The following is a 22,055-nucleotide window of genomic DNA, read 5'->3' as shown; positions in this document are numbered from 1 at the left end:
GGCGAAGGCCCCGGGGGGGAATGGAAATCGGTCTACTAGGGTTTCTTCTCATGCGGTTTTGAGTGCTTTATGAAGCCTGTTTTATGGCTGCTTTAGTGGCTGAATTTGGTGTTGGCGTGCAGAATTATCTTTCCTCCATATCAATCTGATGAGCTTAAGGGTTTGGCTTATTACAGGCAGATATGTGTGTAAAGTATAAGATTAAATAATATCTTGCAAGTGATTAAGAGATTTTATAAAATTATTATATAATTAAGGCTGCAATATTGGGAGTTTTTCGATAAAATACAAATCAATTTTAGACTTTTACAGTCTCCAATCTAAGCTTTTCTGTATTTATTTTAAGAAATCTTTCAAGAAAAGCAATTAAAATTAATAAGCAGCATGTAAAACCTGCTTTTCTTAATCATTAAATATATTTTCTGACCAAAAATGTATCTGCTATCCCAACCTCAAACCAACCTCTTAAAAATGTTGTCTATTCTTGATGAATTGATATTTATGCGTCTGGCTTTTAGCTTCTCATCTGCCTGATGTATCCTTTTCATAGCAAATATCATGCGGCTCTTTGGGCCTTATTGAAATACTGAGAAAAAGAAATAAGAAAAATCGAGGGACTTATGCACGAGCTGACACTTTGAAGTCTCAACTTCCCGTACTTTGTATTAATTCTGTCTATGGATTTTCAGCATTTTCCTTGTCAGTTATGTTTTTCCTGGCTTATTTTCGTTTCGTTTCGTTTATTGCCAGTTTTAGTTTTCATTTTCCGTAAATGTGAAGGAGGATGTGGAGCATAAATGTCCCAAGGCACGTCCCACTTGCAAATACCACAAATATGTATTATATACATGCCAATTTCAGCCTTCACCGTTTGCTTATCCTCTTACATTTGCACGTAACTTTTAACGACAACCCACAAATGCGAAAATGAGTTTTAATTAAAACCCACAAAGAAAAATAAAGAAAACATGAACGTTGCACTTTTTCCTCGATATGCAAACAGTATATGTAATTCACAAGCACAGAGGGAATATCGATTTAAAGGGTTAAACTTTAAAGCCGCTTAAGTTTAATGCATTCTTAAATATTGAAATAAAAAAAACCCACCAAGATGGGCTCCCGCATAAATTTGTAAAATATTAATTAACAAGAGTTTGTTTTACCGTCAGAGGGATATTAATTTCCATGACCTCAAAAATCGCATCATAAAATTTGATTTTATTGATCTCACCTTTGATTTAATCATATTTTTTGCACCGCTCCTCCCCGAGTTAGATGGCCATTTTCACATGCGAATGGAGAAATCAAAATGTTTCATTCAAATTGTATATTCAAATTGAGTGGCAGCAGCACCTGGCGCATTTCCATTAATTGTTAACGGCCACCCAGACTGTTTTTTGTTCGGTATTTGGCGGCCAACGGTGCGGATGGAGGATTATTAACTTTTTGCGCCCGCCTGGGCTGCTGCTGGTTTTTTGCTCGCCAAATGCAAACACAGCTGCCGCCGGGAATGTATTTTGCAAACACCCAGGTAATATTCGCCTACCTCTCATCCTGCTGGATCTTATTTTAGTGGCTTTAAAGAGAACGCTTTGTGCGAACGGCTATTTTCGTTGATTTACCCTAATTTCCCCTAATAGCTTTGAGATTTCTTAATAGTTTGAATGGCAGGCAACACAAATTGGAGAAGTTATTTGCCCAGACAAGTTTCTCTTCTCTTTAAACTTTTAGGAGGGGGGCGGAGGCATTTATACAAATTTACAAGCATTTGCCTTGGCACTCAACTTGAATTTACACTTTACAGCCGGGGATATCAAAAAGTTACACATACGCCCCGTAAACCGGCAATAAAGTTAATTTTATTTTACACGCAAGAGCATAAAAAATGCATTGACATCTCAAGTGTCTTGTCAGTTGGCGTCGCGCCTTCTCCGAAATCCGAAAACTCCAACTTGAGCTCTAATTATTTACGAGTTGACAGGAGTCTCGGAATCGTCCGACGACGGCATTAAAAAGTCAAATTATATGCATATCATAAAAAAATACGACACTTACGTGTGTGCTATATGTATTTGTATGTTTGTGTAAATTATATTTTCTGTACAGCCATCAATTTCTGCTCTCTCGTCTTGGCTGGCATATTATTTTCGGTGTTAACACTCGCACCTAATTCCGTCTTATTTCGCGTTAAACCTGTAAAAATACGAGGATGGTGAGTGGCCACGTGCTGCCATTCTCACTACAGAACAACCTATTCGAATATTCATGATGTGCCGGGAACTCTAAGGATCTCTGAGGAGGAAGAACAAAGTGCGAGGGAATATCCTTAAATGTGGCACTGCCTTGTGGCATAAACTCTGAGTTTTACTCCATTTTGAAACATGCAACGCTGCAACTTCTCGCACTTTAATTTGGCTAACTTTCCACACATAGTCGACCTTGGTAAGACTAGAAAGAAAAACAATATGACAGGCAAAGCTGTGAAAGTTGCAGCTTAAAGATTTAAAGTCTGAAAGTTTTTCTTGATAACTAAAATGTTTTACAAGTATGAGGCTTGCCCAAACATTCTTCCTCACATTAATAATTGCCAAGCCTCAAAGTATGCAAGGCTTTTCACTCACTGCGGGCATTTTATGGTCTGCGTCCTCATTTTCTGCCTTTCTTCTTTTATATACTTAAAACTAAAAGTTGGTTTGCCCATCATCCCTGCGGCCGGACAGCACAAACTTTAAAAGTTAGTGCCACAATCTCGGACTGCATCGGCAAGCTAACATAATATTATGCAAAGCGTTATCTCGACTTACTTTAATTGCAACTTGCAGTTGGGTCACGCCCCAAGGCTTCTGTGGTCACTGAACTCCCTGTTAACACCGTTTGCCGTTTTCAATTTGCATTTCTGGCCAACTTTTTTTGGTTGTATTTTCAGTGCCTGCCGAGCTGCATCCTGTTGCATGTCGAAAGCCACTAAATTTTCAATTTGCTTTGTGATTTATGGACAGATGGTCGGGATCCGAGTGCATGTGCGCCTTCATTTAGTCCCGTGTAAATGGTTATTCGTCGGCAGTTTTATGGAAAACGGAACTTTGAGGGCGGGAGGGCTGTATAAATTAAATTGCTACCAAAAACGGTTTGTGTCAGGTCTTAGCCACGTTGCAGGCAGTGCGAAATTTCCCTTGTGCCTCTCATAAAAATGTCATAAGCTGTCAGCCGCAGCTAAAGAGCGGAAAGAGCATAGTGCATTCTTTGTAACAAGTTTATTATTCAACATATCCGGCCTGTGTGGTTGGAAAACAAAGGAGGCAAACCAACAAAGGAACAATAATTAAAAGCACACAAAGAAGTATGACAATTTAGGGGGCTTTCATGGAAATTAGAGTGCTGTAAAATGGCCTTTGACTTGCTACCGGCAACTAATGCAGGTCTCTCTTTCTCAAAGGTATTTTTACCTCACATTTTGATTGCAGACTCACGGGTATATTAAAGAATTACCTCTTATTTTATTTAACAAGTGGCACGATGTGTTGACTGGTAATGTCCTTTCAGGAAATGTGTCACCAGGCATTACACAGCCTTGCAAATATACACATTCGATCCGCAGGCAAATAAATACTCAGTTGGCTGAGTGCATTTCAACGTATTGTGTCGACCAGGCCAGCTTCGATTTTTGAGCCAATATCCTGCAATATAGCCTCGTTGGCAGGCGGCAGCTGGCAGCTTGCTGATATTGACTGTTGGCCAGCAACAAACACACGTAAACTTATTTACGCTTACAGAGTTACCATAAGGATCTCATCCTGCCAAGTGGCAGGCAAACACGGCAAGGATTATTTACAGCGGCGTGCACAGCGCACAGATTTGTGCAAACGATGTCGTTTGACTCCTGCATCGGGCCAAGCCATGGGGAAGTGTGAACCCTGTGATAAGCGTGGCAGCAGCCATCCGAAGGCCAAAATGCCATTGTCCTGGCCAGCTGCAGTCAAATTGTAAAGTAGAGTCTCTTGCCTGCTGCTAAAACCACGATTTACCAACTTGATTTACCGATGACCAGTGGCCAGGTTTCTTTTGGTTTTAAGTCGAAAATTGCATGCCACAAAAACTAAACAAGTTTTGGGAAACTTTTTGAGAGAATTTTACCAATAACCAAAGTAATTTTGAGCATCCATAATTCCATAATTCTTTATTTGCTAAATAAAAGTAAAAATGGTTTAATTAATACTATTTTCCAAAGAAATACCTATAGTTTTCCAAAAATATTTATTTCCTTTCATTTGAAATAGCTATCATTATGCAAATCCCACGTTTCGATGACAAACAAACCGATAGCATTATAATCACCGGAAACTCATTGCCCCAAATGGGTTGCTTTTCATTAATACCTAACGGAATTCAATTAGCTAAATGACCAAATTCCATACTGGTCAGTATTCAAATCGAATTTTATAGCGCCCGGGACCCCAAAGTATGCTCTCCCATAATGGGGTATACTGAATAATTCACAGACCGTTGTGCAGCGGGTCAATTGCCACCGGGCGTGGCCAAGACCTCGGGTGTTTCTGCCTGTGTGTGTGTGGGCCTTTCGACGGCTAGACAAAGTGGGCCCAAACATGCCAGAGGGTGGACTCTGGCACCCAAAAATTAATTATGAAAATTTTCACTTTACGGCCGTTTTCGGTTACTTAGTTAACTTACTTAGCCTAATGCGGTTATTTGTCGTGCCGAATTTAATTACAGCAGAGAGGTACGAAAGTGCTCTCATATTTCAAAAGAATTTCAGAGAAACAACGATGGAAGGTGTGGCAGGGAACTATTAATTTTCAACAGATTCCTGTTTGATTTCGACCTGGGAAGAGTGAGTGAATCTACACTGGCCTGCATGGCATTTGATTGAGCTGGCGGACTGAGGTTTTTGAGGTTTGGGTATTGCCTCTGTGTCTGTCATGTGGAAGAAAACAATGTGCTGCTAAATTGCCACATGACATCGCCTGTTGATTTCCTGTCATCAGTCCGGCACCAGCCTTTGTGTGTGTTTCAGGATAATTGCGTTTTTATATGAAACTTCCGCTACATTTCACTTAATGGCTCCGTTTGATTTCCGGCGTACAGTTATTTGATTTTTGCCGCCTTGAAAGGCATTTGATTGCATTTTATTGTTATTTAATTTGCACTGACCACCGACACAAAATTGAATTCAGTTTTAATCATTCCATTTGTTATGGTTACTTGCGGCTGCTTTGCGCATTTAATTAATAAAAACGTACTTTTCACACTTAAGAGGATCCAATTGTTGCGTTTATTTTTGTTGCCAATTAATTCGATTAATATATCGGCTTACGGAACTTAATTTTTATTAAACTATCAGCGACATTAACATGGAATTTAATTCGCCAGCGGTCCTGGCGAATAAGCCATCTCCATTAGGGTCAGGTCTGCTAACTATTCCGCCAGAGAATCCAATTCCAATTCCAGGAGCGGAAGGAATGAGGCCTCCAGTACGCCCCAGGCGAGGAGGGCTCGGCTTGGCAAATACATAAAAATACTCACAAATAACAATAAAACCTAGGAAATTATTGATACGAGCCGGGGAAATTGCTTACCAATGCTCAGAGTCCTCCACGTGCAAGGACCCTCCTGCAGGGGGGCCGGAGCCAGACAGCTGAACTAAGCAAATATGAATAGACTAGATGGAAGGCATGTCATGCATGCTTAGGACCCACTAATATTAAAACAAATATGCCCGGCCCACGCAGACAAAGTTTTATGCCAAATACTTTAAGGCAAACTTTATTAGCTCGCAAATACCTGAGATTTCACCCCGTCTGAGTTTGGTGGCTATGTTCAGAAAATAGGAAGCACTCCAAGAAAAACTTCTGAACTTGGCCTGCTTTCTGGGAATTAAATATTTTGTTTTGTTGGCTGTTTTCGTTTCAAATGGACCCAGAGAGCCACTAAGTGCCAGGAAAATAACTTACTTGCCGCAGAAGGTTGGCAAAAGTGCCCACCTAGACTCCAAAATATTCCTAAAAATATTTATTTATATACATTTTTGGGCAGCTCAAGACAAGAGTGAAAATAAATAAAACCTTGTGTTGAACTTGAACCTGTTTTTTCCCCGAGTGCAGACAAGACGTTGTAAGCCCAAGCCAAATGAACCCCTAAACAAAGGCGTCTCCTGGTCCGGAGAAAAGGAGAAAGAGCGGGCAGCTGTGCCTACATTACAGAAATGTAATTGATTTCATGTGTTTGACGCGCTTCTCCCCCGGGGCCCTCTAATAATCCCATCTAAGCACGCAGACAAACAGAGTCGAAATTGAAGGGAAGCCATTGCCGTAGCCCTTAGAGGAGCCCATTGAATTCGCCCAGATTGGCCCTGTGCTGCTGCTGCTGCGAATACGAAATTGGAATACCAAATTCGAGAGTAGAAGTCATCTGATTGATCATTCACAACAGCCCCTGCAAATTCCATAACTTCAGGGGGGGCTTTGCCTGAATGTTATTGCCCGTAATACATCTGTGCGATAATAAAATTAAAAAATTTATTCACACAACTGTCACAGAATTCAGCAGAGCGGAGGTGAGCGGAGGCCGTAGCTACATAGAGCTGCACATGGAATTTGAAATGTCGTGATTACCTGGGCCCTCAGCTTCCCAGTTTCAGTTCCAGTTCCAGTTCCTTCTCCCCCGACTGGCAGGAACTTTCTGTGTTTCTGGCATGTCAACGAAATTTATCACAGACTCACATTTGTTACTCCGCTGTCAGACATTTGCATGTCTACCTCCCCGAATTATTCATTTTTGGGTGCGAGTGGCATACTTCTGAGGGCGCCGCACCTTTCCTACATGTGTTACTATTAATTCCGTGTTCCTGCCGGCAAATTGAGGGCGACGCATGATCCTAGGGGCCAGGCCATCATCTGCAGCCAGGGCTGATGGGATGCTCAGGTGTGCGGCGGCAGGTGATTGAACGTTATTTGATGTGAAATTCGCTTTATTGTTTGGCCAGGCATTTATGCAAATGTCGCAATTCGGTGGCTGTCACAGAAATGCCAGCAAATGGGATATGAAATTAAAGTTCAGAGGTATTTAAAATATCAATTTGTAGCAGGTTATACCTGAGAGACAATAAATAATATATGAATACCTCTCCCTTTAAACCAGAACTCTAATTAAATTTGTGATTCGCAAACTCTAGAATTAAGTGGCCTTTGACTGCTAATTAACAAACGCATAGAAACCACTTTCCATCGAATTTTCACTTAATTTTACGCTTGAAGTAGCTAAAGTATTTCCTTTGAAATGACGAGAAAACTTTCAGTGGCTCTTGAATGGAAAAAAAAAACCTGTGACAAGTATTTCCATAAAGAGTCACAGGAATATATTACTTGGAGTGGTCATCGAATATAAATGTTAAAGCATAAAGAAAATTCTTTGACACTCGAGTATTGCAGTGCTCGGTGTCCCCTTTGCCTTAATTTATGCCAGAGTGACACTGCATACTGTATATTCGCCATTCTGAATGTGGAATTACCAGAATCTGACCTTCGTCGCGTCGCTTTGCACAAACACTCGGCAAAATCGTCAATTTTATGCGACTGTAAGTCCTATCGATGGAAATCAATTTGCACAGCCGAGCGAGAGGGAATGAATTGAAAAAGCCAACAAATTGATATCGTCTGCTCTGGCTCTGGCTCTGGCTCTGGCTGCCCTTAAAGCCGTGTCTGGTCGGCGTTACGTAAAAAAAGTATATGTATAAATCGACCAAAGAACGAAAATTTAACGCAAAATTCAAATCAGCGAAAAAAAGGACAAGGCAGACGAACAAAATGCTCAATCAAATCAAAGTCCCTATACAAAATGCAAAATAAGACAATGACAAAGCGGACGGAGCGGGCGGCAACAGGAGTGCCTGGAGGATGAAATGGGTTGGATTCGGTTGGGTTTGGGATGGGATTCAGATGGGGAATGGGAATGGGATTGTTATAGAATGGGCTTCGCCTGGCTGGATGGGGATCGTTGCTCCTCGCTATGTTTTCGGCATGAACATTGTCCAACGAAACACGCTGAGACACAAGTGTCACTGACAGCTGGAGGCGCTCTTCGTTATGCAAAAAATGTTCAAGGCAGCAGAATGCCAAGCAAGAAAGGAGCATTACGTGCCCGGTTCGGTAATGAAATTATTTTTTGAGTATGACCATAGAGGTCTGGAGAGGTTCCGCTTTAAGATTAAGACTACTCAAGTAACAATTTAAATATATAAAATATTCTTATAAATAAAAAATACATCTGCATACTTTTCCCAGTAATTTCAGTTAGTTTCTCATTCTGAAATACCCCCGAAATTGCTCAGCAACAAAGGTTAAAGACCCACGTGCATGTGTGAATGGGGTCAGAGTGAAATGAGCTTGCTTTCGTCAGGACTCACGGCCTGAATCTGAGCAGATTAATTGCCTGTAGTTGTACTTGGGCAAACACAATCGGCCCGACTGAGTCGTAAGGACTCTGACAGCGAAACGACAAATGTAATCAAAATAAATTACGAGCCTGTAAGCAGCCTCCGGTGTCTATTACGCACAATAAAAAGGGAAAGGCACCATTTGTTTAACGCAATCTCATTATTCGATGCGCCCCGACAGCCGCCAAGGGCGGCGCAGATGCTGCTGCAAGGACACTCTTCCGCAGGACACCCTCCTCCGTGACAGTGACAGGCATTGAGGGCATTCACCCAGCGCCTCCTCGTCATGTCATTCCGGGTTACCTAAGGTTGATAATGCCGCTGATTACACTGATGATAAGTAATTCTGTAAACTCCAACTGCAGGCCGTGTCTAAAGTGGCGTTAACGCGTTTGTTGATTAGTGCGGTGCCCGGAGAGGAGTGTAGGAGGAGCAGTGTGGAAGTCGGGCGAGGACTTGGGACCAGCGACAAGCTCATTACGACGTCAACAATTTGATTAATTACCGTTGGCAACCCGCCGGCGGGAGCGGGACTTTACGTTTCTCTCTCAAACCAGCCGCAGCAAAGGATTTCTTGCATTTCGCCCTTATTTTCCCTCGACTTGCGGCGGCGCGTAAAATTTTATGCAAATTTAATTTACCTCAGGGCAATCATTTTTATGGGCAAATGCCCAGGGGCCACGCCCACAAAGCGGTTGCGAAGGCTGACAGTTATAATCTTGGGGATCCCGAAAACCTTTTGGGGGTCTTGGCTGACATCGAAACATTTTTGTTAAAATTTTAATGCAACCCAAAAGTGAAATTGGACAATTTCATAAATTGGAAAACCCCAAAAATTATACATTTATTCAACAGCTAAAAGTATATAAACACAAACAAAAAGTTAAGAAGAAACCTAATTAGTATTAGGCTTTAATTTTCTGTGACGTTTTGCAGAGAAGCAAAATTTAAATAACTAAACAAGTGTGAAAATAAATTGCAAAAAAGCTCAAGAGCTAAATAAACATTTATGCATAAATTAAAATAAATTAGGTATGATATTCTGTTTGCCAAATGAACGCTAAATATCTAAATTAATTGATTAAACAAAGGCCTAATAGTAATAATTCAAGTATAAAACAAACACCAAACTAATTACAAGTGTTTACATTTAAAATTATGTAAAAATAGTGAAAATCAGGAAGATAAAGATATATTTACTAAACTCTCACCTAAAATTAAAACGAAATAGATAAATAAATGCGAAGCGTGTAAATGTGCTTTTTCTAGGACCAACAAAATTTATTAAAATCCAAAGAAAAAAATTCAAAATTAATCTGTCGACCGTTGTGCAAACACCCAAAATGCTAAAGCGGAAAAAAGAGCGATAAATTTGCGTAAAACTGCGAAAAATAACGAAAAATAGCGAAAAATCAACACAAGCCCAGCCGAAAATATGTGCCACATATCCCGAAAAGCAATTAAACTGTGGGCAAATCCGAAACATATCCAACCCGAATCCTCTCGCATATCCAAATATCAGCGACCTCGAACAAATACATAAACATATCGGGCTAAAACTCTCAGTCAGGGCCAACATGAGAGCCACCTCCAACAGCCAATGGCTGCTCCGTTTTTGGGTGCTCTTGCTGCTGAACGTCCTGCCCACCTGGCACCTCTTGCAGGCGGAGAGCCAGGTGGTGGGCGACATAGCCTACCTGGAGACGGAGATGGAGCAGGAGGACCACCATCCGGCAAGTCATCATCGCATTAGTCACACCCGGAATCACAACCGCGAGCACCTACATCATCGTCAGCGACAGCGCGGAAAGCACTTCCGGGGGAAGCACATCAGGAGCCATTACGAGATGCTGCAGCTGGAGCAGCAGCAGCAGCAGCTGGGCAAACACTGGCGCCAGTGGGTGAATCACCTGCATCAGTCGCCGGATTACGCCAGCGATGATCCATCACCTTCGGCCGGTGGGGAGCTGCCCCACTTTGACCATTTCGATGTGGAGGACTACCAGCGCTATGCCAACATCGAGCTGGCGGCTCCACGCTCCGGACGCCATCGGGGGCGACACCTGCCGCTGAACAACAATCAGCTGCTGGACGGCAGCGGCAAGTACCTGCGATCCCTGCCGGACTCGGTGAATTTCCAGGACCGTTTGTACCCAACCCAGCCCCAGAGGCACTGGCCGGTGAAGCGGGAGGCCATTGTCGAGGGTGATGTAATCCTGGGTGGCCTGATGATGGTCCATTCGCGGGAGGACAGCATCACCTGCGGGCCAATAATGCCTCAGGGCGGCATTCAAGCCTTGGAGGCCATGCTCTTCACGATCGACCGGATTAACCGGGAGCAGCTGCTGCCCAATATCACCCTGGGCGCCCACATACTTGACGACTGCGACAAGGATTCGTATGGCCTGGAAATGGCAGTGGATTTCATTAAAGGTATTAAAGAAATTTCTAAGTTATTATAAGTGAACTTGAAAGTATTCTAAGTATTTATTAAAATATTTATTGAGTAAATATATATGTAATTTACTATATACTAAAGCTATAGCTTATAAAGCAGGTGAAATTGTGTGAGAACAGTTAAGACATAGTGTCTTATTTCCTGCAGAAATAAGCTTGCATATGAATTACTTCGGGAATATTACTCATACGCCGTGTGGCACAGCCTCTGTTGATGCTCACATTTACATGCAAATTGTGTGTACGTTTGGCTCTGGCTGTGGAGCTTATGCTGATACTGGTGTTATTCTGAGCAAAAGTTGTTGCAGTTTTAGTTTCAGTTTATTTGCAATTGCATATCTACAAAGGCAAATGCAATTGCAAACAGTTTGCAAATGATAAGCCAAATAAAATAGGCGGTATATGTGGTATCTGATATAATTTTAAAACTTGCCTCAACGAAAACATTTATTATTTATAAGCCTTAAGCTTTGAGAGTAACTGTTGCCTGGCTTAAGATACACATTCAACATTTCCATCCATTGCTTCACCCTTCCAGCGCCTTTTCAAAGATTCCATTAATAAACTAAATTAATAAATAAATTACGGGGATTGTAGCGACTAAATATGCATAATTCCCCCAAGACAAAACGGCGTGGCTTAGTGCCGCACAGCAAGTGCACAGCGCCCAGAGGGAAGATCAAGGACGGCACATAAAATGGCGCTTATTACTTTTATCGGGGCAAACAAAGAGGCACACACGCTGCCAGAAAATCAACAAAAACAACACCCACTAGCTCACTCACACACACACGCATATACGCACAACGATCCATAATCAATTGGGCACAGAGCCGGCATCCTTGTCATCGTCCCTGAACACTTTCTAATCTCCATAATTTCATTATTTATGTGCGCGGCAAGGATTTATTTGAGCGACGTGCTGTGCGCCTCTACCGCTCCCTCTCTCTATCTCTCTCTCTCACGCTTCCTGCCGCGTTATCTCGCTGTCTCTGTCTTTGTTGGGTATGACGTATGAAAAATATAATTTTCCAAGTCACTGAATTATATTGACAGGATTAGGCAGGCCGTAAACTATGCCGGAGTGCGAGGATCCACTGTTTGGCTGCGGCTTCGGCCTCCCCCACTTGTTTATTTCGGTTAATAATAATCTAGTTAGGCATCAATTGGATGGGCAGAATCAAGCCACTATCCCACCCGGAGAGTTAATTAATTTGCACTTAGGAGCAGCAGCAGCGGCACCAGCTGGCGGCACTTGGCAACGGTGGGCGTGGCAAGGAGCCTGAATTTTCCAAATTTGCGGTTGGTCAAGCAGGAAGTTCCAGCTTTAATTTTCAGGCATTTAAAGGCATAGGAAAATAGGACCTTTTAAGATATTGAAAGTGAATTAACTCAACTTTAAAAAACTCATTTCACCAGTGCGTATACGTAATATTTTGGGACTGCAAAAGTAAAATAAATCAACCATAAATTAAGAGTTTCCCTGATTGATATAAACTTAATTTAATCCTCTTCGTATTGTTAAAATCCTTCTCTTTTCCATTCATTCCAGGATCCATCAGCAATATTGATGATGCGGAATATCACTGCAACAAGACGCAAGTGCGGAAGGTCATCTCGGGGGTGGTGGGCGCCGCCTCCTCGGTCACATCCATTCAAGTGGCCAATTTATTGCGCTTATTCCGCATTCCTCAGGTGAGTGCTGAGTCCTTCATGCAATCTGTCACAAGTCAAAAGGTCAACGCACAGCGGTAGAGTAACTATAGCTTTACCGTTGAAATTTGCTTTATGCCCGCATCTATTCTCGTAGTTTGTGTGTGCTTTGAACCGACAAAAGTTCCTAGTATTTTGCAATTAAAATTTCCCCGAAGCCATATGGTAGCCGTTGTAGTAATGGCCGGCAGGGGCTTTTGGATGTCACTGCCGGACTCTTAAGTGTCGGCACGTGCTACTAAATTAGTGAAAGCCCCGAGGGGCTACAAGTCTAGGAAAATGCAGCTTTTGCACAAGGAAAATTGTTGCCAAAATTTGGCACTTATTATATTTTTATATGCTAAAGAAAACTATAGAGAAATTAAAGTAATCTTAGAGCTAAGATTGAATTAAATTTAGAAATGGCCATTTTAAAATTCTAATCCAAAAAATCACATTTTTCTTCACGATTTCCCAATCAATTTCTCTCCCCAAATTCACTTACCTTTCACCGCTGTACTGTATTTGACTAATGACCTGGGCTTTTAATCTTACGAAACGGAATCTAATTTTTGTAAGTGCACGCATGAATCACGTCTTTGATCCTGAAGGAGATTGAGTAGCCAGAGCTGCTGCTGCTGCTGCCGGAACTACGTGAGCCAGAGGCCAAAAGTCAATACGCGACAATAACTAAGTAGCCTGAATGCCAGGTCCTGCTCCAGTTCCTGCTATAGCTCCATGTGCCATGTTCACTGAATGCCATTAAACGCACACGCAGTGCCAGTGGCAACCAAAAAAAAAGGAGCAGCAGCACCCAGAGCAGCCGTTTTATGCAGGCCCAGGCAACGTACCAAAAAGAGCTCATAAATCAGCCATAAAGATTTGATTGCATTTCGGCGTAAGCGTGGCTACACGTATAAACAAGGGTTGCCAGCAAATTTTGTGTGTGTTCTGCAATTGAAATTGCGGTCGATAGCGACTTGGTTAGAGGAGCTTAGCGGCTGCAGTGTCAACTATATGCTAAAATAGCTGTGTAAATAAGAGTAAAATTAAGACATTCCAACATATTTTATGGCTTACAAATAAAGCTTATATAAGTCGAGTCTGATATAATATAAAAACCAAATATCATATGCTCTGTACTTTATTAAACTTTTAGAGCACTGCAAACTAGAAAGTAAATGTTGCATGAATTTCAATTAGCTGTCCCTTCTGCCAGTCCTTGGCAGGCGTGCCGTGTTCGAGAGGGCAAACACTTGGCCCAAAGCTGTTGACTAATGGTAATGACACTTAATTAGAAGCCAAGTAGTTCGTTAAACACTTGCACACGCCTGGAAGTGCATTTGCAGGTGGTATATCCCCCCTCCGACACAGTGATTTGTCGAATGGAAAACCATACACGGGGGTTAATTTGCTCGTGAAATTCGGTTTTCTGGTTTTAGCCAAGTAACCCCAGTTGGTCCTTGCAGCAGATTTCGCCAAGTAATGCTGCCTTTTTATGCTTTCTTTGACTCTGGCTTTGGCTGCATTGTGTTTGTGTTCCGGAACTTGGCTTAAAACCGGGGGAAAATATGAATGTGTAAAGCTGCATAAGAAGCTTACAAAAGTGTTTGCAAAACTGGGGGCATAAGTGAGTGGCAGAAGAAAAGTGGAAATTAAATTGGCGAATATTCAAGGAAAAAGTGATTTTTTCACTCTGCTAGTGAAATATGCGATAAAAACAACATATTCGCCACTTTGTGTGTGTGTTTGTGCTGTATGCACCTTATCGCCCTCAACGTTATAGCTTTTCCAGGGAAAATATTGGTGCTTCATAACATAATCCATCGCCTGTGCTTTTTAACATTTCCCCCCCTCGTTTTTTTTACAGGTGTCCTACTTCTCGACCAGCCCCGAGCTGAGCAACAAACAGCGATTCGAGTACTTCTCCCGCACGATTCCCTCGGATCACTACCAGGTGAAGGCCATGGTGGAGATTGTCAAGCGGATGGGCTGGAGCTACGTCTCGATTATCTACGAGGAGAGTAACTATGGCATTAAGGTGGGTGGTCTATTGGGTAAACAAATGTTTACAAGGAAGGTACTTTACATAAACAGCGATGGGTTTTTAGCATACTTGTAATATAGTTTATTTACCACAAGTTCATTGCTTCTTCTCGGTTTTAAATCAAAAATAAAAACCGCTTAAAATTTAATTTACACTCTCACCTTATTCGTGCAACAATTGGCACCTCCTTCTTTTAAACTTTCATTGCTTTGCCGGGATGCAACTATTATTTTCTGTTTATTCTGAGACTCGGCACGCGTACACGTAGTACCTGTGTAAAGAGTTTACCTTTGCCATTCCCCACAAACGGGTTTTATTGTTTTACTCAAGAGTGCTGTTCCTATTATTGTTGCCATCCCACCGTGCAGGCCTTCGAGGAGCTGGAGGAGCTGCTTGCACGCCATAACATTTGTATTGCCATCAAGGAGAAGCTCGTGAAGGATTCGGGAGTGGCCGAGGACATCGCGTACGATAATATCGTGCAGAAGCTGCTGACGAAGCCGCGGGCCCGAGGTATGTATAAGCGGTGGAGAGTTGAGTAAATTGCGAATGCAGTCTGCCAGTTAAAATGCAATTTAAATGAAAATGTCAAAGAAAGGCGCTTGGCAAGTGCGAACGGAAAAGCCCTTGGAGTCGGGAATCATCGCGAACTGTGACAGTTTTTATTTGTTGGCGGAAATTGCGCAAATTAAATGAAAATATTTAAAACACTTGGTGGCAGGAAATTAAAAAGTTCAGTTGGGATAGTCGAAAATAAACCGAACAAAGCTTCGTTCAAACAAATTGTTTGCCCATAAATTGAGAGATAGATAGCAGAGAGTGGACCATGCCAATCTCCTGGCACCACAACCAAAAAAAAAATAATAATATTAATAATAGCGTGCATTTATCATCGCTGAGAGTAAGCCGCACCGAAAAAATTAAAATGTTCAATAAAACTGCGCGAAACACTGAGTTTGGATGCTTTGAAGGACGGGGACAAAACTTTTCTGACATGGCAGAACCAATTAAAAGGGCAGATAGGAACCGACAGAGAAAGGAAAATTAATCAGACCGATTTTTCAAGCTAAAAATTTAAATGGAAGCGACCTTTGTGCCCGACCAGCATTGCCTCCATCCATGTCAATCATACGCCCCGTGAGCCCGACTAAAATAAATAAAAAATAAATGTCAATCAATTTGACTTTAAACTTTTTTTTTTGTTATCCCTCTGTCAGAAGACACTGCCGAATATTAATCAACTGCCAGTTACAGGCGCGTCTGCACAGAAAAATATATATTAAAAATAATTACCGCCTAAACCTTTGGCGTATATCATTAATCAAGGGGCCTTCGGGGAGGGGGGCAAGTGCCAATAAAAAGCACACGGGGGCCAACCAATAACAATTGACTTTTGTCTGGCAAACAATATTTGATTTACATAAATGTGCCATCAGGAGTCGTAAAACAGCCCCCCAAAGAAAAGGGTTACAGGCTCCCTTTTCGTTCCGCAAGCATCATTATTTATTGTGATTTGTGATTTGACGCCGTTTACTGCTCGCTCCCTCGCAACGATTAATCAATTTGACAAAGTATTTTCTTCGGCATCAGTTGTTTAATTTTGCATATCGAGGGTTCGGGCTCGGGTTCGGGTTTGGGTCCGTTTGGGTCTCTGAAAAATGATGCCCCGCCAAGGGATCCGTAACTGCGGCTGGTAACTGGTAACTGCCAACTTTACGTTGGCCGGAAACCCCGCACACATGTCACTCCCGAAGGGCGGGGAAGAAAATGCGCATGCAAAGATGGAGGAAGCGGGAAATGTGGTCGGGGCAAAGGCGACATGTTTTTGCTTTTTATCGCAGTTGTGCCAAGCTGAGGCGATTTCTTATTCTCACACCCCGAGTGCGTGACGAGTCCTGTACCGTTGTAGATCACTTCCTGCACTCGAAACTCTTAAAGTTTGCCGCCTAATCTGTCCTCCAGAATTTAATTTGAACGGCTGAAAGAGGGGTATCCAGGGTGCCACTCGATAAGTGTATACATACAAGCAGGGACAAAGAAGCCGTTCGAGTGCAAATCTAAGACAAAGTGAAAATCCAAGGAAAATATCCTTCACTTCACGAAAGTATCGACAAGTTTTCCTGCTTCTGCCGCCGCTGCTACTGCTGCTGCCTCTGCGTTTGATTAAGTTTCCTTTTACTTTCAAGGAGCCGAGGCAAATCGATAGTTGAGCATGCTGAAGTAGCCAGAAAAGAAATATGTGGCCAAAAACAAAGAGCCAGGACAGATGTGACAACCGCAGCACAGGCTCGAGTCCTGGGTCCTGAAATCGGCTTGGGGAAATTCCGTCAAGAGTCAGGACTTGGCACCGATGTCAACACCAACAAAGGCCCATGTTTCGCAGACCAAAAATCCTGGCTTAAATGTTATCCCTGGCAATTAGCCACTGTGTGGAATTTCTCCCTTGAGCAAATGCCATTGATATTTTCATACTTGTTGTGTGGATTTACATGTGGTCTGTATTGATTTTGGAAGCCAATTAAAAGATTGTTTTTCTTTGAAATTGAAGCTAAATGCCTGCAGCTGCCAATCTAAAGTTAGCCACTGTTGAAATGTTTATATCAAATTGTAAAAGGTATTAAAGTGCGTAGGTAAATGTCCTGTGGTTGAAGCAATAGAACATTTGAAACAGTTTTTATTTAAATAGAAATTACCCTTAAGGCTAGATAAATTCAATAAAAATCATAATAAATCATAAACAGAAATCAAATTTAATTCGAAAGAAAAAAATGTGTTACCCCAGAAGGTCCTTGAAAACCAATATACCTGCTGGCACCTGCAGTTTGTTTGCATTCCACTTTTCCGCCTTTTAAGCCGGCAATTTCAGTATTTATTGCAATTAAAATTAATTTCTGCTTTTCCTCCATTCCTCTTCTGTAAAATCCTGCGTCGCACAGGGGCAATTATCTTTGGATCGGATCAGGAGGTGCGACAGGTAATGCGGGCGGTGCGACGGGCAAATGCAACTGGTTCCTTCTCCTGGATTGGCTCCGATGGCTGGAGTGCCCGCAATCTCGTGTCCGACGACTACGAGCCGGAGGTGAGTAAACTATTTCGTCACCCCCGGTGACGGGGCAATTCCTGTCGTCCGGAAATTATAAGCCTAAATGGGCGTTTGATTAATGGTCCGGATTTTGGCCACGCACACAGGCACGCCCACGCACTGGGGCGTGACCATGTGATATGACACCCACAAAAAGGAAAAACATATTTATAAATGATTGCAAACGGAGTATAACACTTTCACCCGCCTTTCCTATGATGAATTATGGCTTAATGGAAATTAATCGTGCGAGTGTGCCGGTGTGCCTGTGTGTGTGTGTGTGTGCGCGCTGCTAATTAATTTGCCAAGACCCTTCAAAACCAGAGATGAGCTCGTGTTTGCCCTGTAATGCCACAGCCACAGAGCACTCACTCGCTCATCCCTGGCCCCAGCCTGCTAGAGAGCGCCCATTAAGCATACGCCACGTGCGCCCCGGTGTCATCAACAGGTTGAAGGCACGCTGTCTGTGCAGCCGCAGGCGAATCCTGTTCGCGGGTTCGAGGAGTACTTCCTCAGTCTCACGGTGGAGAATAACCAGCGGAATCCCTGGTTTGTAGGTAAGTGCTGTTTTCCGAAGTTAAGGCTTTAATTTTTGTTCTATTTTTGTTTTATTTTCTCTCTCAGAATTCTGGGAGGATCATTTCCAGTGCCGTTATCCTGGCAGCACCAGCACTCCGTACAACAACTACACCAAGCAGTGCACCAAAAAGGAGCGACTCTCGCGCCAGAACACGGACTTTGAGGATCAGCTGCAGTTCGTCAGCGATGCGGTCATGGCCTTTGCCTATGCCTTGAGGTGAGTCCTTAAAAGATAACTTACTTCTTAAATAAAATATTATATATTATTTCTGCTTATTTACTAAATGAAACCCCCTATTAAAATCCAATTTCAAGCTATTCTTTAGTTCTTAAATAGTTAAAGAGCAATGGTTTCCCTTTATTTTTCTCCCCCCAAGGGACATGCACCGCGACCTGTGCGGCGGAGGTCCTTCGCTCTGCGAGGCCATGAAGCCGACCAAGGGCGCTGATTTGCTCAAATATTTGCGGAAAGTGGAGTTTGAGGGTGAGTAGAAAGTAAATCCCGGCGAAATTAACGGGATAACTATGGCGCAAAGTAGGAATGCTTCTCGAGTTCTCCTAAAACAGGCTGCCAGACAAACTTGGCAAGTTCCTTGCCCTCGTTTCGTTCGTTCCTTCAGCTGGCAAGTGTTGTGCAAATAGTTTAAGTGGAAATATCCTGGCAGCCCCGTTCCGGCTAGAACACACACATCTGTGTGAGCCAGCGAGTGTCCTACAAGGCGCATTGGCCATGCTCTCGAGTGGAAAATTGACTTGCTTGTCGTCGTCATTGAACTCGATTTGAAATTCAATAAATTACACAGAGAGACGGACGGCCGCAGCCACAGGCTTCCTTCCTTCCTTCCGGCTGCCTGACGCAGATTGTCAATTTTCTGATAGGGCCAAGCGGCGTCGACTTTGGCAGGCGTGCAAAGCCATAAACCCATTTAACCTCGCTTCCATCAGCTGCAATCCAATTCATTCTGATCCATGCCCATCCGCAGGCCTCAGCGGCGACGAGTTCCGCTTTGACGGCAACGGCGACGGCCCGGCGCGGTACAACATCATCCACTTCAAGCAGTCCCAGGCCGGCCAATACCACTGGGTCAAGGTGGGCGAGTACACCGAGGGCGAGCTGCGCCTCAACATGTCAGGTAACTGGACAACTCCACAGCCTACTAGATTCCCGGACTGAAACCTATCCCCCTCTTTTCAGAGGTGAAGTTCAAGCGACTGAGTCCTAAGCCGCCCGAGTCCGTCTGCAGTTTGCCATGCGAACTGGGCCAGGCCAAGAAGTACGTCGAGGGCGAGAGCTGCTGCTGGCACTGCTTCAATTGCACAACCTATCAAGTAAGTGAACACTTTCACCGCCAACTCAGCTGGGCCCGCAATTTATATGCCGACGAGATTGAAATGTTGCTCTGATCTTCTCCGCTCCCGGATAATGGAGACTACGAGTGAAAAACAATTAACTCGTCTGGCCTGAAAGGGCCTGCAATTGAGTTGCTAGCGCTCGCCTTTGTGCGCCAGGCCCCTCCACTCACCAAGTGTTCCTCTCTTTGTGCCTTGTGTCCATTGCAGATCCGACACCCGGATGACGAGACCCATTGCAAGCTGTGCAAGCTGGGCACGCTGCCGGATGCCCACAAACAGTACTGCCGCCCCATTCCGGAGATATATCTACGTCCGGAGTCAGCCTGGGCCATTGGAGCGATGGCGTTTAGCGCGACCGGCATACTGGTAACGCTCTTTGTCATGGGCGTGTTTGTCAGGTGAGAAAATTGAGAAAAGGGGGAAAAACATAAGGGAATTTATACTTTAAATATATGGAAAAATAGGGAGGAAAATGGAGAGATACAACTATATGGATACCCTTTTTCGAGAGAAGTATAGCCTAGTTTTTGTGAGGAAATTGAAAGGATTCGATTGTGAGGAGACCCAGCCTTTGAGGCACTAGCTTATTCATTTTTCTACAGTTAATTTCTTTAAATTCAACTTGTAATTTTATTAAAATCTAAGCCCTTGAATATCTTCTTTAATTTATCCTTGACATTTTTCGCCTTTAAACTTTCCACTCTTGTAACTAGTTTGTACCTTTGAAATCCCGATTTTGCACTCGACTTATCCATTGGCACGATAAAGTTTGTTTGTGTCGTTGATATGGAGCAGCAATTAAAAACTTTTCCCCTAGTCCCAGCTGCTAACTTTGCCACAAAATGTACAGAGCAGATACGTAAAAAATATGTTATAATTGGTGCAAAAGATTCAAATGGTTACGATGCAAGTTTCTAACTTCAGTTATGGTGTTTTCCCTCCCCTTTCTTTCCCTGCCAGGCACAATGACACGCCCATCGTACGGGCCTCGGGCCGGGAGCTGAGCTACATCCTGCTGGCCGGCATTTTCATGTGCTACGGCGTCACCTTTGCCCTGGTCCTGAAGCCCACGAACATAGTGTGTGCCATTCAGCGGTAAGTGTGCAAATTGCAGAGGTGTTGTGCTTGATTTTACACCGTTTTTCGCTGTCTACAGGTTCGGCGTTGGCTTCTGCTTCACGGTCGTCTATGCCGCGCTTTTGACCAAAACGAACCGGATTGCGCGCATCTTCAAAGCGGGCAAACAGTCCGCCAAGCGACCCTCGTTCATCAGCCCCAAGTCCCAGCTGGTTATATGTACGTGCCTGGTCAGTGTGCAGGTGAGTGTGGTTTTTAGTGGGAGTCTGACAGGATCCGGATGCGGGATGCGGGATATGGCTACCGCTAACAGCGTCTATCAACTCACCCGTCCTCTCTATATACTCCCTTTCCAGATACTCATCAACGGCGTTTGGATGGTAATTGCACCATCACATGCCATGCATCATTATCCCACACGCGAGGATAACCTGCTCGTCTGCGACTCCTACATCGACGCCTCCTACATGATTGCGTTCTCCTACCCAATATTCCTGATTCTAATTTGCACAGTCTACGCGGTGCTCACGCGAAAGATTCCGGAGGCCTTCAACGAATCGAAGCATATTGGTGGGTATACTTTGGCAGTAATTAAATTGATTACTTTATTGCGAATTTTTGGGAGTGTCTAGGAGGTCTTTAATAACTGTAAAGATATATTTTTCAAAGCGAGTACCTTTTTTGTGAGATTTAAATACAAATTGGCGCTCTGAACGGACTTTAATTATTAAAAATTCCCTTTAAAATATTCCGTTTAATTTATATCTGCATTTTTGCAAACAATCACTGCCGCATCGAATTCCATAACACCTTAATTAATTCACTTATGTGGACATCAAATTGAGGTAAAAATATACATGTATTCATGATTTTGCACATTTGAGAGCTTTATAAATTCGTGACTGATAGGTGGGAGGTGAAATTTGAATAAAAATTTTCAATATGTATAGATTACAGGATAACGAAAGCCTCCAATAAAATGTATATAAATTGTATTATTTTTATTTCTTTACAGGCTTCACCATGTACACAACCTGTGTGATTTGGCTGGCCTTTGTGCCGCTCTACTTTGGCACCGCCAACCATGTGCCGCTCCGTATTACCAGCATGTCGGTGACCATCAGCTTGTCCGCCAGCGTGACCATCGCCTGCCTCTTTTCGCCCAAGGTGAGTTTTGTTAATTGGGAAAGGAAGGGAGGGAGTGGGCATGGGAGTGCCCAAAGATGGCTCCGGCAATTAATGGCCGGTAATTGCGTTATGCATTAATTATTGCGTATTTTACTGGCGCCACGTTAAATGATTTTGGGTGCAGCGCGCAG

General features: G+C 43.2%; 1 protein-coding gene across 2 annotated transcripts in view; it reads left to right on the top strand.

Moving 5' to 3' along the window:
• Window positions 1–22,055, top strand: part of mtt (mangetout) — a 47,786-nt gene that overhangs the window by 21,802 nt on the left and 3,929 nt on the right. Inside the window, exons 1-15 of one of the 2 annotated variants that reach the window (XM_017161379.3) lie at window positions 9,730–10,882; window positions 12,459–12,601; window positions 14,469–14,639; window positions 15,014–15,158; window positions 17,582–17,724; window positions 18,176–18,284; window positions 18,352–18,523; window positions 18,684–18,790; window positions 19,290–19,439; window positions 19,502–19,635; window positions 19,867–20,057; window positions 20,620–20,754; window positions 20,816–20,978; window positions 21,093–21,306; window positions 21,752–21,903. In XM_017161379.3, coding sequence (XP_017016868.1) covers window positions 10,027–10,882; window positions 12,459–12,601; window positions 14,469–14,639; window positions 15,014–15,158; window positions 17,582–17,724; window positions 18,176–18,284; window positions 18,352–18,523; window positions 18,684–18,790; window positions 19,290–19,439; window positions 19,502–19,635; window positions 19,867–20,057; window positions 20,620–20,754; window positions 20,816–20,978; window positions 21,093–21,306; window positions 21,752–21,903 — 2,985 coding nt within the window. In that variant the 5' untranslated portion in view covers window positions 9,730–10,026. Of the gene's footprint in view, window positions 1–9,729; window positions 10,883–12,458; window positions 12,602–14,468; window positions 14,640–15,013; window positions 15,159–17,581; window positions 17,725–18,175; window positions 18,285–18,351; window positions 18,524–18,683; window positions 18,791–19,289; window positions 19,440–19,501; window positions 19,636–19,866; window positions 20,058–20,619; window positions 20,755–20,815; window positions 20,979–21,092; window positions 21,307–21,751; window positions 21,904–22,055 lie in introns of those variants that run through there. The other variant, XM_070284759.1, reaches the window with a different exon arrangement.

The sequence above is a fragment of the Drosophila kikkawai genome, chromosome 2R (genome assembly GCF_030179895.1).
Source record: "Drosophila kikkawai strain 14028-0561.14 chromosome 2R, DkikHiC1v2, whole genome shotgun sequence".
Lineage (NCBI taxonomy): Eukaryota > Metazoa > Arthropoda > Insecta > Diptera > Drosophilidae > Drosophila > Drosophila kikkawai.
Note: the sequence above shows the minus strand (reverse complement) of the source record. Positions and strands in the feature narration are given on the sequence as shown.